This window comes from Fringilla coelebs (genome assembly GCF_963513975.1).
Source record: "Fringilla coelebs genome assembly, chromosome: 3".
NCBI lineage: Eukaryota > Metazoa > Chordata > Aves > Passeriformes > Fringillidae > Fringilla > Fringilla coelebs.
In genome coordinates this window covers 22,622,460-22,641,354 of record NC_140030.1, presented here as the reverse complement: position 1 = coordinate 22,641,354, position 18,895 = coordinate 22,622,460, and the positions used below count along the sequence as shown (strand labels likewise).

Genomic DNA, 18,895 nt, shown 5'->3' with positions numbered 1-18,895 from the left:
TGAAGCCCATGGCGAAGACCATGGTGAAGCAGCCCATGGGGGTAAACAGAGGTAAACGTAAAATGAAATGTTGTGAGTGAGCAGGCTTCTCAAGACTTCAAGAAAAGGTGGACTAGTAAGCTCCCAGACTGACTGAAAGCTGTACATCTGCTGAGCCTTAAGTTGCTTCATTAAGCTTGAATGAATCTTAAATTCAACTGTTGGAAAGACATTGGTCAAAAAAATACCAAATCAGAACAAAGCAAAAAGTGAGGAAAATACTTTATTTTTTGTTTGTTTTTTTTTTAAGCTGCTGATTAATCCACTAAGAATGGACAAAAAATTGGATTTATATAAGGGAAATTTATTTTCAGGCCTTGTATCACCAAATGTCATGGTTTAGGAATGGCACTCCCCTATTTTCTGATCCCTCTGCCATCAAAGGTCCAAACCAGACAAGGCTTCCCCACTCCTCCTCCAGCAAGAGACACAAGAGGTGAATATTACAGATTGAGATAAAAACAATGTACTGAAAACCTGGGATAAGAAAATGAACAATGGTACTAATAATGAAAGTATAGAAATGAGAGTGATTTACATACCAAAATTACTCACTGACCAACCCAACATGACCCTGAGACAATGAACAAGGGGCATACAGACCCTCTGCACCCACACTTTTTTCTAGCAGTAATCCATGCTCATGTTCTTCTGGAAAGTGAGAGTGCCCCTGGATGTGATCTGAAGTCCTATGGAGGGCTTGAGTGCTATAAACAACCTAGACATACCCACACAGCTCCTGGCACTGTCCCCTCACAGCTACTGTGAAAAAACTAACTCTGTCCTGGCCAAAAACCAGGACACTGAAGAGTAACAAGGAGAACTTGGACACACCAGCTATTTTGATCATAGCAAGTAAAGGGATATTGATAGAAATCCCCATCTGCTGGAAAAAGGACCCCCATAAATATATTGGTAAATTACAGGAAACCTGCATTTCAACAAAGTTGACAGTTGCAGTGTAGTAGGATGATTATTTATTTTCCAGTGTTTGAAGGTGCTAGAGCTGATTCAAAAAAAGGTAAAAGAATTAACTTTTGCATGTGACAGTTATAGGTTTTTTAAATTGCTTCAGTTCCAGAAATTACTAGCTTTTAATCTGATGTTTGAAGCAAGTGGGGTGGTTAAAATTCTCAGTTAGTGAGAAGCACTAGACAATTTAAGTTTTAAATGAAATCTAGCAGCTGGCCGTGGCTTGCTGAACTACTAGAACAATACTGTGTAAGATTTGTTAATCATTTTGAAGAAACACAATCCCATCTGTAAGAGTGTTCTCTAGGCAGGTTTTGGATAATGGCTTCTCCTTGTGTGGCTGCCCTGAATGGCCTTATGAGCCCGAGCCATCTGCTGTCAACATGACCATATTTTCCTTTTCAATCATATCCCAATGTTTTAGTCAAGTCATAGGTAAATTGGAGAAAAAAGAGTTTGAACTAGCTTCTTGTAAGAGTTACATGGTTGAACTTCAAAAATTTCCTTACCTGTCCTTGTTTCTCTTTTTTTCTTTTCAATTTTTCCGGGTTTCAGTAATTCATCATCTAAAAGCCAGGATTAAATTGTATGCAAAAATATAGTACCTTTTGTACTGTTGAAATGCATACATTTTTTTGTCTTGGTATTTTAATTTCAGCTGTATTTTCTACTCAAATCTGTATTTTCTATCACATCTTTGATCTTTCTTATTTATAAGGCAATATCTGTATACTTTTGTATGCCCATATAAACAATGCCTTTGTATCCCATTATTAGGGTTCCAACTTAATACTTTCTATTTATGTCATTCTACAAAAGACATATCAGGAAAAAAAAAGGAATAAATCCCATTCTGCATCCTCTAATTAATAAATGAATTATATTTTTTTTGGGTGTAGTCAAATTGATGTAGACCAAAATTATTAAAATAACTGTGTGACTTTATGTGTATTTTTATGTAAATCAAATTGGTTTGCCCTTTTCTGACTGTGTTGTAGTTTTAAAAATAAAATCTACTGCAGATGATTTGGTGTATGCAAAGACACTGTTTATAAACAACTTTAACCATGACACTACATTGCTATCCTTTGCTGTAAAACAGTATGGAAACGGAAAAGAGCTTATGTGCTGCTAAGTGAAGCAACTAAGAAATCTCCTTAAATACCTTTGCAAAGAAAAAAAAAGGTCTCCTGCAGTATATGCATTCTGATCATTAAAATTATTCACAAATCAATTTTTTTTATTTTGATCTGGGTTAAATCAAAGACTTAGGAAGCTTGAAATTATTCTGGGGGTAACTGATGTTTTAGAGAAAATGCAGTGAAATCTATGTTGGAAAATTTCATTCAACTAATTCTCCCTGTGAATATATTTGTGGATTGAAGCTGTCTTCCATAATCTTTCTTTTCTTCCATTACTTCCAACTTTCTGAATTCAAAACAACTGTAGTGTATTCAGTTCTTTTATATGATGATAAAATGTACCTTTTCTCCAAATATTGTCAAGACATCAAATATCTGCATCCTTTTTTATTTTTTAAGGATGACAATATTCTGTGCTACATAAAACAAGTAATTTCTAGTACATTGATAAAGAATAATTTAAATGTTTTGGTTTCATTGTTAAATTATAATTATTTAAAGACCAAAATTTTGTTAGACATTTCTGTTAGATATCTAGAACTGTTAGATACTTTACAAATGGAAACCTTTATAAAATAAAATGTAAATAAATGTAAATCTAAGGAGCTTAATGAATAACCAAATTGACTCTATTACATTAATCAGTGCATGTAATACCTTGTTAAATTGAAACAGTGTCATTGCGTTTCTGTTTGACTTCTTGACTGAAGAGGTTAATATTTACATATGTAAGCTTTTATTTTCATCATAATAGAGAGACAACGCTGCAATGTTGTTCAATTTACAAAGTTCACAGAATCCTAGAATGATTTGGTTTGGAAGGGATTTTAAAGATCATCCATTTCCAACCCCCCTCCCCCCCACAAGATCAGGTTTCTCAAAATCCAGCCTGGCCATGAACAGTGGCACCCATAGCATATGTGGCACCCATAGCTTCTCTGGGCAAGCTTTTCCTGTGCCTCAACAGCCTCTAAGTAGATTTCCTTCCTGACATCTAATCTAAATCTCTTGTCTTTTAGTAAAAAAATGTTTCCCCTTTGTTTTATCTTTATCTGGATGGGTAAAGTGTTGTTCTCCCTCTTTTCTATAAGCCTTCCTTAGGTACTGGAATGCCACAATGAGGTCTCCAAGGAACCTACCTTCCCCAGGCCAAACAATCTTTGCTGTCTTAGACTGTCATTATAGGAGGAATGTTCCAGTCTGCTGATTATCTTTGTGACCCTCTTCTGTGCCACAGCTTGTCACTCAGCTCTAGAAAAGATGCCATGTTTTACAGTGTCTTTCTACAGGGAATTTTAGGGTCTTTTGTCTAGCCTCCAGGGAGTATTTGCCAAGGCCTTCTTGAAGGTCATTCTTGCAATTTTTGCTTACATTTGAAAAGTATTCAGAACAAATTATGGAGGGAATGAGGGCTCCTGGATTAATCCATTTTTATTCTAAGTCTGGTGTTACCACTAGGAGAATGAGTAAATGCCTAAAGAGACTGCCATAACTTGTTAAATTTGAAATTGTAGGTGTTGGAACCTGGAGCATGAACACCCAATATTTTTTCCAATAGCATAGTGGCCACTGAAGAAAGCTCTGCAGTATAGCACATTTGTACATTACAATCCTTATTGCGGCGTGTGTCCGACCGCTGGTGATGTCTCTGACCTGGCTAGCAGTGGAGCAGCTGGAGACAACACACCAAGGGATCCATGGGGCACACAGGGAAACCCTCTGGGAGCTTGAGGATGGTGTGCTCACGTGGCACAGCAGCAAGGAAGGGATGTGGGAGCTCGAGGATGGTGTGCTCACGTGGCACAGCAGCAAGGAAGGGATGTGGGAGCTCAAGGATGGTGTGCTCACGTGGCACAGCAGCAAGGAAAGGATGGGTACCACTGAAGCGCTGAAACCCAAGATATTTATTAAATAAATAAAAGGCACAAACAAGGGTGCAAAACCAAACATAATGAGGCTGCTCCAGAAGACCCTGAAGTAGGGCTGACACACATATAGATAGTCTCTCACAGAATGTTCTAGAAACCTTCTGGCCAGTCACGGGCTGTTGATCTGCATGGCCACCCCCAATTGGTCCCAGTGTCTTTTTCTCCTCACCGTTACCTGCCTGGATGTCATCAGTTGTGGCTTCTTATTTCTTGAGTCTTGATGTTGGCTGTCCATAGTGTGGCTGATTGGCCAGTGTCCAGCCAGTCTGCTCCAGGACAAGCTCCCACAAATACTTTGTCAAGTCCTTCAAAGTATCACATAATTTACATAGGCCTGAGTAGTTCATTAGTGTATTTTCAGATTCCAAAGGCATCTAAAGCAGAAGATGGAGCATGTCTGGAGTAGGACTGATATAATAACCAGGGAGATTTCATACAGCTTGTATTGCTGCATGAAACATCTGTTTCACCAGCCCTTCCTCTTGCATAATACTGCTCCTTGATTAAACACTTCCCATATGATGAACTAAATTAGGATGTTAATGTATGTGGTAATTGTTTATTATTATGGTTACAATATTTTAAAATCTGATTTATTTTTATAGTTACTGCCAGTCTTTCTTCTTTACTATTGCATTAGAATAAGAGCATGTGAAACCTCTAAAAGGAATTTTGAATTTCCTGTGTCATAGATCAAGTAAAACAATAAAGATGACCTCCAAAGCCGTGGAAACTGTAGTCTTTTTGGTCACAACGGAGAAAATACAAGCAATCTTGTTGATTCATTCTCAATCACTGAAGAGAGAATAGATTTTATATTTACCAAGTAGAAATTTGAATCACTAGTCTTTAGCTAGAGGTTGTATACAGAATGTAAATCTGTCAATCACGTTAATGAACTCACAACTACTCTTCAATTATTTCTGCAGAAAGACTTGAGAATGTGTAAGTTTTGCAGTCTATAATAGCCTGACATGTTGAGAAGTTCCAGAGTGAAGCTGTATCCAGTGAGAGTGCTCTGTCTCTGTGCTACAGACCTGTGTGGTGGTTGAAGCCTCTTTGATGTTCTCAAACTGCTGTTAGAAAAAAGAAGTAAAAAACCTGAAACCTGAATAGAATATTTCCTCACTTATCTCCCTGCCCTGTGACTTCAAAAAATTTTTTTTATGTTAGTCTCATGGAATACTCACCATTTCCTCTAGCTGATGGCTCCTGGAAGAACTGGGATGCAGTATGAGGGACTGTCTGTGTAAAGTAATGTCTTACTTTGATATTAGCCAGGATTATACACTCTTTAACTTTTTTTTTAAGCAAAGGGGGTATACTGAGAATGTACTAAGAATATATTGGGAGAGGCTGGTCCTAAATTTATTTGTCATAATTACAAGGTTATAGATGTTTAGTTTATATTTGCATTTCAGGGGAGCATTGTTACTGTTCCTCTTTACATTTACTTTACACTTACTTTACAATTACTTTTACATTCACTTTACATTTATTTATAAGTTTTGCAAGCTTTAAATAGGAATTTTCATTGACACCATTGTTTTGAAATTTTTAAATTCTAAAATGTAAATGGAAATAATTAAAACACACTCATGAATGTGAATGAGCTTTGAATATAAAAGAAACAATTCAAGTTTTATGTGAAAAAGATGGAAAAAACAGAAGAAAGATGCAAAAAGCATGAAAAACCTTTTAACACCCTAGGTAAATGAAACTTTATACAGTGCAGAGAGTGCAAACTAGACATGGGTCTTTCAGAAGCATAGAAAAGTCTTTTTCTTTGAAATTAAACCAGTGGAAGATTGAGCATGTGACTGGATGCATAGAAATTATGTATCCAGGAAATTCTTGTAGAGGCTGCAAGGTTTAAATATATGTTGAAAGTAAGATACTCAAACCAATGATACTTTCTCCTCATATGTTACAGATCTCAGTAGCAGTGGAAAATACTTCATAGTAGTGGATAAATTGGAAACCTGGCAGGATTGTAACAGAGGAAGATAAAGGTCTCTGATAAGAATTTGTTTGAGCACCTTTTCATCTATTTTCAGTCTGAATGATAAAATATTGGAGCTAAAATAAATCTTAATACCTAATTTTTAGTTAAATTTCAAAATACTGGCAGGTAAAAGTTTTAAGCATACTAATATGTAAAGTATATACTTAAGTGAGCTGAAGTCCCTGGTGTGTCTGAACCAGTAGAGGCAATAAATTATTTTACTGATTTGAGAGATTTATTCTTTTTTTTCCCCATCTGGAAAGATAAAATCAGGCAGGTTTGTTTTACAGGGAATTAGATTTATTTTGTCATGACAGCATGTCATGCAAACACCATCTGTTAAAAGTACACTTGACAGTTCACTGGGGAAAATAGAAGCTAAAATCTGAGCCATGTTTAACAAGGCCTGTAGACATCCAGGAAGATGTGTTGAGCTCCAGACATAGGATGCCTGTCCTAATCAGAGAGAGAGTATTGCTCTGGATAAGCAAGAGGCTGAACCACCCTGCCCTGATATTGGTGTGAGAGTGTGTTGACACCTTGTGAGAGTTAAGTGGTGGCTGAGAAGAAAATTTTGCAAAGGTTGTCATCCATTTGGGAAGATCATTTCATTCTGTGCTGTGACTAAGGTTTCATTCAGCATTTACTGTTCTCCCAAAGTACTTAGGCATTTTGCATATGCATAGATCTGTAAAAGGAGATGGCTTCACTCCAATGTGATGTGTGATGTCCTTAAAACATGGTAGCAAAGGTAGCATTCTCCACCTTGTATAAGAGTTGTTACCACAAGGTTCATGTTTAGTAAAGTTAGTAAGTCGAATAACCATATCAGTTGTTTTGATTATGTTTGTGTTTTGGTGATTCAGTAGCCCAAACTGAATCTCATGTCCACTAGCATAGCTACAGTTCTCTGCTAAAAGTAGTAAATATTTGACTTTTTTTTTTTCTGAAAAAGTGAAAGAAATATTAGTGGGGAGAGCATTTATTTTAAGAAACATCAGTGTAGAAGCAGGCTCTTTTTGTAGGCAAGATCAGGTTTTTCACTATAACTGCATTTCAGTGCTGACACTTTTCGAGCAACTACAAGATTAAACTTTCAGAATAAAATATATGAATACTCACGAGTATACACTTTTTCTGAAAGCCTTTATTCACACACAAAAAACTTCATCAAAGTAATGTTAGTGAAATTATCAGGATTGAGTTTTGGTGTAGAGAGTTTTCAAGATGGTGAATTCCACCTGCTATACATGGACAAAAGTCCAGATGAACTGAATGTTTGGCTTTTGCATTTAGAAGGATTTTTTTTTTTTTAAGTACGACCTTATCTTTTCAGTTGTGTCTTCAAAGAAATTTTTGATAATATCATAATCTTTCTTGATGTAGTGTACACAACAAGTATGCAGGACAATGAGTAGTGTTAAAAAGATATGGATAAAGAGATGATTCCTGTATTCTTAAAACATTCTAGATTAAAAAAAAAAAAAAAGACATATGTTGAAATATACTGTAATCATTTCTGCTTCTCTGATTCTCTACAGAAGATCTGATGTGTGCTCAGGTCAAGAACTATGGTCCATAATAGTGCATTGTCTCTGTTGTATTTTTATAGTTCTGTAATACAATTTTTTACCTCATTAAATTTTCTCTTGTAAGTCTGTGAATTTCTCTATAAATGAATTGTCCCTGAAGCTGCAACAACAAACATGAAGATTTATAGCTCTTAAAATCTGATTGTATGTATCCTATTTGTCACCACTCCTATTGCTGCTGTATTAAATTTGAAAGCATATCACTGTGTGGGAAAACCAGCTGCTTTTTACATCTAAGCTCTCATCACCTTTCAGCTGTAATGCTGTCATCTGTAATCCACTCAGGCTTGTGTAATTTATTTTGTGCAGCTAAAATATTCCAATTAACTTTGTTTTGATTTGTTTTAAATTCAGGAAGAATGCTCTGTCCTTTTCATAGAAATTTCCCAAAAATCTTTTAAGATGGAAAATATGATCCCCAAATTTCTACTAGTTCTGATTTTTGTGGAGGAAACAGAAAGACTGGAGGCATATAATTGTAGTGGGTTGGCCCCAGCTGGGGCCAGGCATCCAGTAAAGCCTCTCCATCACCTCTCTCTGCAACTGGATGGGGGGAGAGAAAACACAACCAGGAGTTCATAAGTTGAGATAAGAACTGGGAAGATCACTCACCAAATACTATCAAGGGCAAAACAGACTGGAATTAGAGATATTGCATCTATCCTAACAAAATGAGACCAGGATAATGTGAAGTAAGACCTTATAAAGACCTTCTCCCACCCTTCCCTCCTTCCCATCTCTACCTCCTCCCCCAGCTGCACAGGGAGATGGGAATGGGATTATGTACCTGCATCCCTGTGGTTCTCTGCGTGCAGCAGGGGCACAGCTGCCTCACCATGGGCTGCACCATGGGTTGCAGGAGAATCTCACCTCCAGGGCCTGAAGCATCTCTTCCCCTTCCTTCTGCACTGACCTTGGAGTCTGCAGAGCTGTTCCTTTCACACATTCTAACCCTGCTTTTCTCTGGCTGCAATCACAACTGCACAATCACTTTTTTTTAGTTAGTTATTCTATAGATGTTGCCATCATTTCTAATTGGCTCAGCCTTGGCCATCGGTGGGTCCATTTTGGAGCTGCCAGAGATTGGACATGGAGGAATCTTCTGGCAGCTTCTCATAGAAGTCACCCCTGTAGTTCCACCCCCTCTCACCTCCCCCTGCCCCCTCTATCAGAATCTGTCAATGCAAATCCAACGGAGTCTTTAAATCAGTTCTTCCTTTTTTCACCTGGACACATCATATGTCTATATGTGCAGGATAAAAAGCACATGTGTGTTCAGGTTTTCTGAATATTTGGTCTTCTGTTTTACATCATTTGTTTATCATGAATAACTTTTAACTGCACATTTTACTTAATTACCATTTTAGGGCAGTAGTAGGGAAAGAGGGGACACAATGTTCAAATTGTTTTGAGTTTTGAGAGTACCATAAGTCTAGACATCTATACACATAGTATCATTTAATTATCTGACAGTTTGGACAGAGAAAGAATGGAGGGCAAAAAGAGTGGAACAGTATAGGCTACCTTGTCCTTGTCTTCTTAGCTGAAAACAAAAAATAGAGATTTGAGCCTCATTTGCATGAACACATATTCAGCTGGCTACAAATGCATTGTTCAATGGGGTATCTTGTATGTTTTTTGAGATTAACTTTCTTCAGTTGAGGTTGTGATTGGTCAAAAGTTGGACTCAATGATCTTGGAGGTCATTTCCTATCTAAATGATTCTGGTATTCATAAAAATATTCCTGCTCTACAGTTCTACTCTATCACAGTTAGGTTCTTGCCTTTTGTTTATTTTAAATCTTATCCTGGATAGGTTTTATTATGGAGATTTTTTTTTTCTTTTATACTTCGGAAACTTACAGTGGTGTGTTGTGAAAATTTCAGAGGGTAGTTTCATGAAATGTTTTTTTCTCCTGTCTGAGGAAAACTTTGAATTCTAGAGAATTCATAAAAAGAATGACTGACTGTTGGAAATCAATCATTTCCTGCAGAAGAAAAACTGGTTTTTACCATAACAAAAGAAAATAAACAATGCACAAATAAATCAATTTTGTGGGGATTCTTTTTGGTAATAATTTCCACTGGTTCAAGAAAAAATGTCAAAATATGGTTGCATTTGGGCAATGGAAGTTTATGTATGGGAAATGTAAAGAGTCATCTTTAGAGCTGCATGTCTAATATGTTGTTTTCTTTACTTTGCAGTGACCCAGGGTGGGGATGCAATTGCATCTGATACATGTCCTGATCCTGGAATTCCTGAAAATGGGAAGAGGGTAGGCTCTGACTTCAGGTAGGCCCATTTCATGTTTTTTACTATGAGGATAGTAAAACATTGAACTTTGTGAAAGAATTTGTAGAATCTCCATCCAGGAAGGCATTCAGAACTCACCCAAGCAGGTCTCTGAGCCCTCTCTTCCAACTGGGCTTGCTTCAAATGGACTAGATGATGTGCTCTTCCAATTTGCTTCATTCTGTGAATTTATAAATGTCATACAGCCTTTATGTGTTCATGATACACTGTGGGCCAAACACACTCTTATCTAGTTGTGGTCCAGATCAGTGGTATATGAACAACTGTTAAGAAACAGCAGCAGGTTTAAGAGGACTGATAAGCTCAGAGAGAGAAAGGAAGAAAATTCTTTTCACCTCTAGGGGGTAGTCTGTAAATTGAAAGAGAAAGCAAACTAAAATAGTTTTGGTGAAACTGGTTCAAAGTTCCAAAGTGTGTGAACCCAAACGTGGAAGAGCTCAAGAACAAATTTCCCAGCAATGCATAAAAATACCAAGAAGGAAAACCCAAAAGAACCTTAAAGCCAAAAGTACATTTTACGATATCCAAGGGAATCAAATGTCAAAGAACCTTGCAAACCACAGATAACTGTTTTGAACACAGACTCTTAGGAATGAATGTGGGTTACAGGTATCTTAAATGCCTGGAGCTTACTTATGAACGATGCTTGTGCTTACTAAACTGACAGAGTAAGGCTATTCCCCTACCTCCTTCATCCCATCCAGCCTCTTGTAATATTTTCATTTCACCAAGTGTATTTTACTGTTCATGAGAATAAACAAATGCATGAGGTGTTCAACAAGCAACATCATATAACACAAAATAAATAAAACATGTTGTATACTTTGATCACATTAATTGTGTGCATGCTTTGGGCCTCCAGTTCTGAACATTATTTTTGAGAAATGATGACAGTTTGTTTTACACCTAAAAAACTCATTATGTAAGAGCAAATGTTTTTCATGTACTTTAAAGTTTGTTAATATCTATTTAAAGCATATCTATCTTAAAGTAAACTGTCTAAATCTAGACAGATATTTTAAAAAAAAATTTGGCTGGAATTTGGTTTTTGTTTTTCTGAAATGACAAATCAAGCTCTTCCACAGGAGAAGGGGAAATAATATTTCTTGCTGCTTGCATTTCTCCAATGTAATAAAAATACTCTGGAGAGTAAAGAAAGGCAATGGTTTTTTTTTTCTTTTCTAAGAGGCAAGTATAAACACCAGAAGGAGCTATTGTTCTTGTCAGGAGAATGACAACTGTGAATATTAATCTGAACTAAAACACATGAAAATGCACATTATTCAAAATATTTTCCAGTCTACTGAAAGACATGTTATAAGGGGGTTTGATGGAAAGGCAGAGGGTTTATTTTCCAGACAGCCTGGGACCCAACTGATTCAGTGATGACAAGTTCTTTGAAAAGGGTTTCATCGTTTTCAGCATAATAATGGCATTCATTCTAATATAATAAAGCAAACAAAAAGGTATTGAAATCTTAACCTTTTCTTTCTGTCCTCCTGCCATGCTTCTACTGTGTTCATTTCAGGAAGTAGGGAGATGATCTGCAGTGATTTTAAAACAACCCAGTGGATATTTAAATTGGTTTTGGGGGAGAAATGGCAAGTCAGACCTGGCTAGAGTAATGAGAACATAATCAATACAATTTTGAGGTCAATATCACATTTTATATTTATGTGAGATTGCAAACCAGTAGATTGCTTAAATGAAATCTGAAATGTATCTAAATAATAGTGTTTCAGATCTGCTTAAATGTCATATGGTATGTGTGGTCATGTGAAAATGCAGTAATTTCCCACAATTTCACCAACGCTTGTAAAACAAATGGCTTTTAAATTTCCAAAACGGATTTTGAAAATTAAATCAATTTTTAAATGTTAGTATTTTCTTTTTTTAAAATATCTCATTCCGGTCAAATTCTAGCCTTCTTTACAAACCCACAAATTGTGTTTGGAAGGAGTTCAAATTTAAAATAGAAAAATAAAAACGAGGAAACAAATTTCTTCCCCATGCTTGAAGTTTATAGGGAGAAGTAACAAAGCAAAACACAAGACTTCTGGTGCCCACAGATTTGCTAGGGAGGTAGAGATGAGAAAAAAAAACCAAAGAAACCAACAAAACTCCCCAAACTCAATTATAACCTTTCATTGTTAACTAGTGGATATTAAATGAACTAGGAATTTTCTTTGAAATCACATATCAAACAGGCTATAAGACATCTTCAAAAGGATGTCCCCTTTTTGAATGGGAAACTGTCAAGATTAATCAATTGAGAGACTCAGCAATTTGGAAGTGTGAATAGTTTTATTGCAGACTGTGATCCAGATGCATCCCCTCTCCTAAGATACTTTAGATCTATAAAGAGCTTTGGAGTACTTAGTGCTTTTCTCTTTCATGTGACCTTTCTTGCTGTTTCTTCCTTGTTTTTATTATGCTGTATTCAACATAGTTATTTTGTGTCCCTTAGTTTGTGTTTAAACATTTCAGAAGATTATGCCCACTGTGTAGAACATATGAAGTTCACATTAATTGCCCTTAGATCCTTAGATACAAGCTATTTCCAGAGCTTTAGGAAAAAATACCCCAACCCCCTGAAATACATACTTTGTAGAATAATATTGAAACTAATTGAATGAATGCATAGCTTAGTGTGTAATGTTTTATGTATGCATTAATAAAAACTTTAAAAGTATTTCTTCAATGATCAAAACCCAATTTAAGAATAAAATCCTTACCTTACTTCATTAGACATAAAAATATTCCTCCTGTTCATTTCCTTTCATCCTCTTTTTTCTTTCTGGGGGGGATTTTCAGGTATTTTTAAATTATAAATTGCTGCTGGACACAGCCAGTAATTATACATTTAATTTCACTCTATGTTTTTGTGTGTGCACAGTTTTGTAATTCTCCTTATGTGCCTTGATAGTAGTAAACTTAAGGAGAATGTTGGTTTTCGTGTTGCTTCACGCATCATTACACTTGTGGCATGGTCTTCATCCAAAATGATTTTTAAATACTTTAATTCTCAATTTCTGTTTATCACTGCTAGGTAACAGCTTGAGTTTTTTCCCAAGAAAAAGAAATCCAGAGATCCTAATTCTAGAAAATAGGAGAAAATGACATTAAAAAAATATGTATATATGGCATTAAAATGTCAGATTAGTGAATAAAATTTTCTTTACCAATAAAATAAAATAAATTTTATTAGTTTGAGGTTTTTTTTTTTTTGAAAATGCTTGTTCCCTTTTTCTGAGGGCTTTAAAAATGTTCTGAATATTTTGACAAGTATAAAATAAAGACAATTTTAGAAATTTACATTACTCTTCAAGAATTTTTTGCATTTTGCATAAATTATGGAAGAAAAACGCCAATATTTTCCCTGCCTTTCTGAGTATTCTAATTTAACAGCTCAAAAACAAAGTGATAGGAAGAGCAGTTTTTAAAGATTTTCTAGATTTGAAGCCTCATGCTAAAACTTCAAAATTAACAAAAAAAAAAAAAAAGAAGAAAACAATCCTATTAAAAATTCCTGAAAGAATGAAAAAGTACAATAGAAACACATATTATTAATAAACAATATAGTTAGTGTTTGTGTGATTGTCTGAGAAACTAAGAAAATACTTGTCCTTGAAGGGTGGGAATGAGCTCATGATTGTGAATGTCATTATATGCAGTTCTTCACTGCACAATTTTAAGCATTGAGCCTCCTGAGTGCCATATAGCAATCCCCTGGTGTTTAGGACTCAATAACTCAAAAAGACTAAACTGAGAAATCTGCTTTTTTGACTGCACTTAGTTCATTACATGGGACTATCAAATACAGATTTTAAAAGTACAAGAAAACAAACAACAGAACCGGTTCATTATGATGGGGAACAAAGAATGTCACAAATAATAAATGGAGCCAGATATGCAAATACTGTTTAAGAAAACTGTCTGTAATATAGACCAGAGGTGTATACGGTTTTTGAAAATCTTCATAACAATTGGACAGCATAAGTAATTCCAAAGGGACACATTTCAGTGTTACAAGGGTAATAGTCAAATTTCAGTTGTAAACAATGTATGGTTTAATGTAATATTTTAGAGGATATTTCAGCAGGGTCAGGAATATTTAATGAATTTCTGCCATTGATTGAAATTAATATTTCCTTGTTATATGTGTTGACAAATTTCCAAATTGCTTATTCTCTTAATTGAGTGAATATAGCAATGTTGAAATTATTCATTAAGTTCTGTTGCCTGAAAGAATTATGTTTGTGTATTTTCTTAGAGAAAATATATATCCACATATTCATTGAACTCATACTGTAAAAGAACTTAGTGTCACAATTGTTTTGTATTCCTTAAATGGTGGGCAAACTGAATAATAGAAATTTTTCCTAGAGTATAGGTTGTTTTTTTAGGAATACAATATTGACAGAGGACCTGAACTTTTTTGTTTGGATCTGGAAATATTGTCACTTGGTAATATTTACATTTATTCAAGAATGTTGCTATTAAAATATATTTAATTCCTTCTAATTCCTTCCTTCTTTCTCCCCTTTTTCTCCTAGGGTGGGTGCAAGTGTACAGTTTTCCTGTGAAGACAATTATGTACTGCAAGGTTCTAAGAGCATCACTTGTCAGAGAGTGACAGATACACTGGCTGCCTGGAGTGACCACAGGCCAATTTGCAGAGGTAGCTGCTATTCTTTGGAATTTTTTTGTGAAGTTTAGAAGGGTAATTTATAGTTTCTGCTGCAATGAAATTCAAAACTAAACCAGGGAATTGAATCTCATGTATATGTGTATATATGATCATAATACAAAGATTTTTATGAAGCTTGAAGCATGCAATCAAATGTGTAGAAAGAGTATCAATTTAGGGAGCAAATTTAATTTAAACCATTTTAATTTCACTTAGTCTTCTTTTTGTCATGATAAATTTACTTCAGGAAGAACTAATTAGTTAGGTTTATGTTAATTTTTTCTAAATTAATTCCCAAATATGAGATTCTCACTATCATGCTGTTTTTATCTGTCCGAGATATTTACCTAGTCCTGATTTTTCAGTCAATTCCTTTCTGTTCACCTGTTTTGCTCAACTTTACATGAAACCTGACCTTCTAACTTATTTCTAATTTTTTTTTGCATTTAGACCCCCCCTGTTTTAAATTCCTGCCTGCCCCACTTTTAAGGAGGAACAGGGAAAGCGGCTTTTTGTTACTTTGCATGTTTTTCCATTGCAATCTACTGTCTATAACAAAAACACCGAAAAATATATAAATGCTGCCAAAGTACATCAAATATGAGGTGTATAGGAAAAAATAAAGAATGGATCTCTAGGTACACAACCTTTAATCTCACTAGAAAAACTATTTGGAGTTGCACATTTAGATTGTACATGCCAATGAGAGCCTTGACCCTTGAAATGAACTTCCCTTATATTCTCCTAGAACCAGTCAAACTAGCCAGGATAAACAGGGCAAACAACCACCATTAAATGGAAAAGGAAAAAAGAAGTCATAGAAACTGATAGAGATACTTTTATTGTCATTTTGAGGTAGATCAAAGTGATACTTGTACACACAAAATCTTACCAGAATGTCAGTTACCAGGGCAGCAAATGATACCACTTCAAGAAACACTGGAGGATTTCTAACACCTGAACTTTAACCTTTTGTTTTCAAGAATGCTAAAACATAATCTCATTTATATAAATCTCATATAAGTCTCTAAAAAGTTTTCATTACCGAGTTATTTTGTAATTCCATTTTTTTCCTCCTGCTGCCAGATGGGATTTTTCAACTTGTATAAACATGTGTGTGCTTCACTTCTCAATAGTGTATAATTCTTGGTCAGTATTATGGTGTGTATGTTTGTGGACTGTGAGGAATGAAAGGGGCAGGTTTTATTTGCAGTCTGTATTATTCTCAATTCCTTTACTGACCTCCAAGATGCCAGTACTCACAGTGCTCATTTGAGCACCAATTAAAAATAAAATACACAGTGCAAAGGAGTGCTTATCACATTTTCTAAATTATCCTCAACTTAAATTGGAAAAGCTGATAAACTGCATGTGACTACTGTGAGCTTAATGACTTCAAGAGTACAAGTTTTACTGAAGAAGCTGGTGAGTGCATTTACACCAGAATGGTGATTAACAAAGCTCAAAACTAAGGAATCTGATGGGAACTCACAGGAACCGTCTTGCTCACATTACCACTGCTCACATTACCTTGGTGCTAATGTAAGTGCTCCCAGTTTCCTTAAATTCCACACAAAAACCTTACAGTGATCCATTCCTGTTTTCTGTAGGCAGAATACAAGGCTATCTAACACTTTTATGCAATCTTTTGAGACAACTCCATTTCCAAACAGACCTCTGGGCTCAACGTCAATCGTGCCTCTTGCTCAGCTTTACTCCTTTCCCCTCCCCATCCTTTTAGCCTTACCTTAGAAGTTAGAATAGGAGAAAGGTAAAAGAGTAACAGCTTGTATCAAAAATCTCTCTGCAAGGGAGATGTTTCTTAGCCTTTCTTCTTTGTGGACAGCTACCGGAGGGACCGCCTGCTGTTTTTATTGCTACACACTTGCACCTCTGGATTAGTGTCTGCTGCAGCAGACTTCAGGCAGGAGGAGTTGAAAATAAAGTAATAGATTGTTTGATAGTTGTGGTCCTGGAGGTATAGTGTTTCTAGCAGTTACTAGAAAGAAAATACCCTGTATTTCCAATCCCATTAAATTGTCCTTGTTATTCCCTCAATTAAAATAATATGGATTGCTTAATATAGCAGTAATGCTCCAAGCTTTCTGTATTGTTTTCAGGCAGCATAGTGTGGCATCCTTAAATGTGATTAGTTTTTTGTGACACTTAGGGACATGGTTCAGTGATGGACTGGACAGTGGTAGGTTAAGCCTTACACTCGGTGAGCCTAGACCTCTTTCCTAACCTAAGTGTTTCTGAGATTTTCCATATTGAGTACAGACACCCTTTTAATAACTGTTAAATGATGTTTTTGCAGAATTTCTTATGTAGATGAGGGGTTTGTTTAGACTTCTACTGGGATTGTAACATAAGATTTCCAAGTGAGGTACCCCTGAGACTTAAATTGGTGGGCGGCTTTAGGACAGTTTTGGTCATAAACATGGAATCTTAGAGTGAGGTTGGAAAGTGTAGTGGTTTTGATTTGTTAATGTGAGATGTTACTAATTTTTTTTAATTAATGTGCTGATGAGTGTGGTGGTTTTGGTGTTGGCTAATTATTAGTGTACTTTTTGTTGCGAGATAGGATAAGGAGAAAGGTAAAGTAAATTTAAAACTTTAAAAGGGTAAAAAGAAAATTTTATTAATACTAAAAGAAAAAAAGTAGTAGGAATTAAAACATGACAGAAGGGAACTTAAAGATCATCTGTTTCCACTGTCCCTGCATATATAGCCAGACATTTTCACAGAAAATGGAGTCCTAGTTGATTAATCTTGTCATAGAATTATAACAAGTTCTCAAAGTCTAGTCTCTTAACATCGTAACAAAGAACCAAGTGCTGGTAGTATATTGTGATGTAAGGACAGAAAACCTGATTGTTATTTTCATCTAGCACCTTTTTTCTTATTTGCACCAATAAAATGGTACTTCTATTCATGGAGAAAATCAGGCTTCCTCCCAGCAGTTCATGAAATAAAGAAACACCCATATTTCATGCTTTAGAATATAGGCAGCCACAGAGAGAGATGAAAACTAAAATTTTCTAAAGTAGCAGAAATATGTTGGGTGCTTTATTCCAATATTCAGAAAAACAATTATCAAGTTTTTAAAGAATCTAGTAATTCCTCTTGCCTGTACTGAAATGCAAGTAACTGAAGGGACTGAATTACATCAGAAGGTAGTGGAATATATATGGATAGATTCTGAGATTCTGAGATTTGTATCTAAGAAATTCTACAAAATTTGTTCTTAGAAATTTTATGATCTAGACTCTCTGTTAGCATGTTGACAAGTGTAATACCATAAACATGACAATGACATTTTGAAATATTCTGAGTTCTGTAAATCTGTGTCATTGGGAATTATATGTCTAAATATTTTAAATGCTTCTAGTTACTTAAATATTTTGAGAAATTTGAATATTCTTGCAAAATCTATCCTTAATACTCTTTAGAAGATAATATTTTTTAAATGCTGACTATCTGGGTTTGCTGAATGTGGCAGAGAGATTGTGATGGGTTCAGAACTCAATCTGATTTACCAAAGTCAGACTACATACTGACTTGAACCATTTTATATTTTTTTCTATCTAATTATATTTCCTATGGTTTATAGAGCTAAGACACCACAGAAGGTCATGTTTAGGTTAAAGACTTACAGTTACATAAATATTGTGATGTGTTTCTTTCTCCAATTCATGGGGAAATTATGAAGGAGAGCACATACTGACCCTTCTTACATTCATGGGTAGAAGGCTCCTTCCATGCATTTGGAAATGGCAAACCTCTCTCCAAACAGAATATTGATATGATAATTTTGAGTATTTAATCTACATAAAGTAAGAATAAAATACTGTAAATATTGGGCTGGTTAAATTGAAAAGTGCTCATTTCTTCCCCTGTAGGTAAATTTCCATGACTTTTTTTGTCTGGCTGAAATACCTTTAAGGGCAGATTGTTATGGAATTTATCAGCATAGTAATACTTTCATGGCAAGTTGTTGCTAATGCTGTGGCAATTTTATAATATTTACTTTAACCAGAGCATCCATTCTAAAGCAATCTGGTTTGTTGGTTATCATTTTAGCTAGAACATGTGGTTCTAATTTACGTGGACCGAGTGGCATTATCACATCACCAAATTATCCGGTTCAGTATGAAGACAACGCACACTGTGTGTGGGTCATCACAACAACTGATCCAGAAAAGGTATGCTT

The 18,895-nt window shown here is 35.4% G+C and overlaps 1 protein-coding gene across 1 annotated transcript in view; it reads left to right on the top strand.

Annotated features, from left to right (window-relative positions):
* Positions 1 to 18,895, top strand: part of CSMD1 (CUB and Sushi multiple domains 1) — a gene marked incomplete at both ends in the record, with an annotated part of 1,059,366 nt that overhangs the window by 723,995 nt on the left and 316,476 nt on the right. The window contains 3 exons of the mRNA XM_084202054.1: positions 9,884 to 9,971; positions 14,549 to 14,673; positions 18,766 to 18,887. Of these exons, the coding sequence (XP_084058180.1) occupies positions 9,884 to 9,971; positions 14,549 to 14,673; positions 18,766 to 18,887 (335 nt within the window). The remainder of the gene's footprint in view (positions 1 to 9,883; positions 9,972 to 14,548; positions 14,674 to 18,765; positions 18,888 to 18,895) is intronic.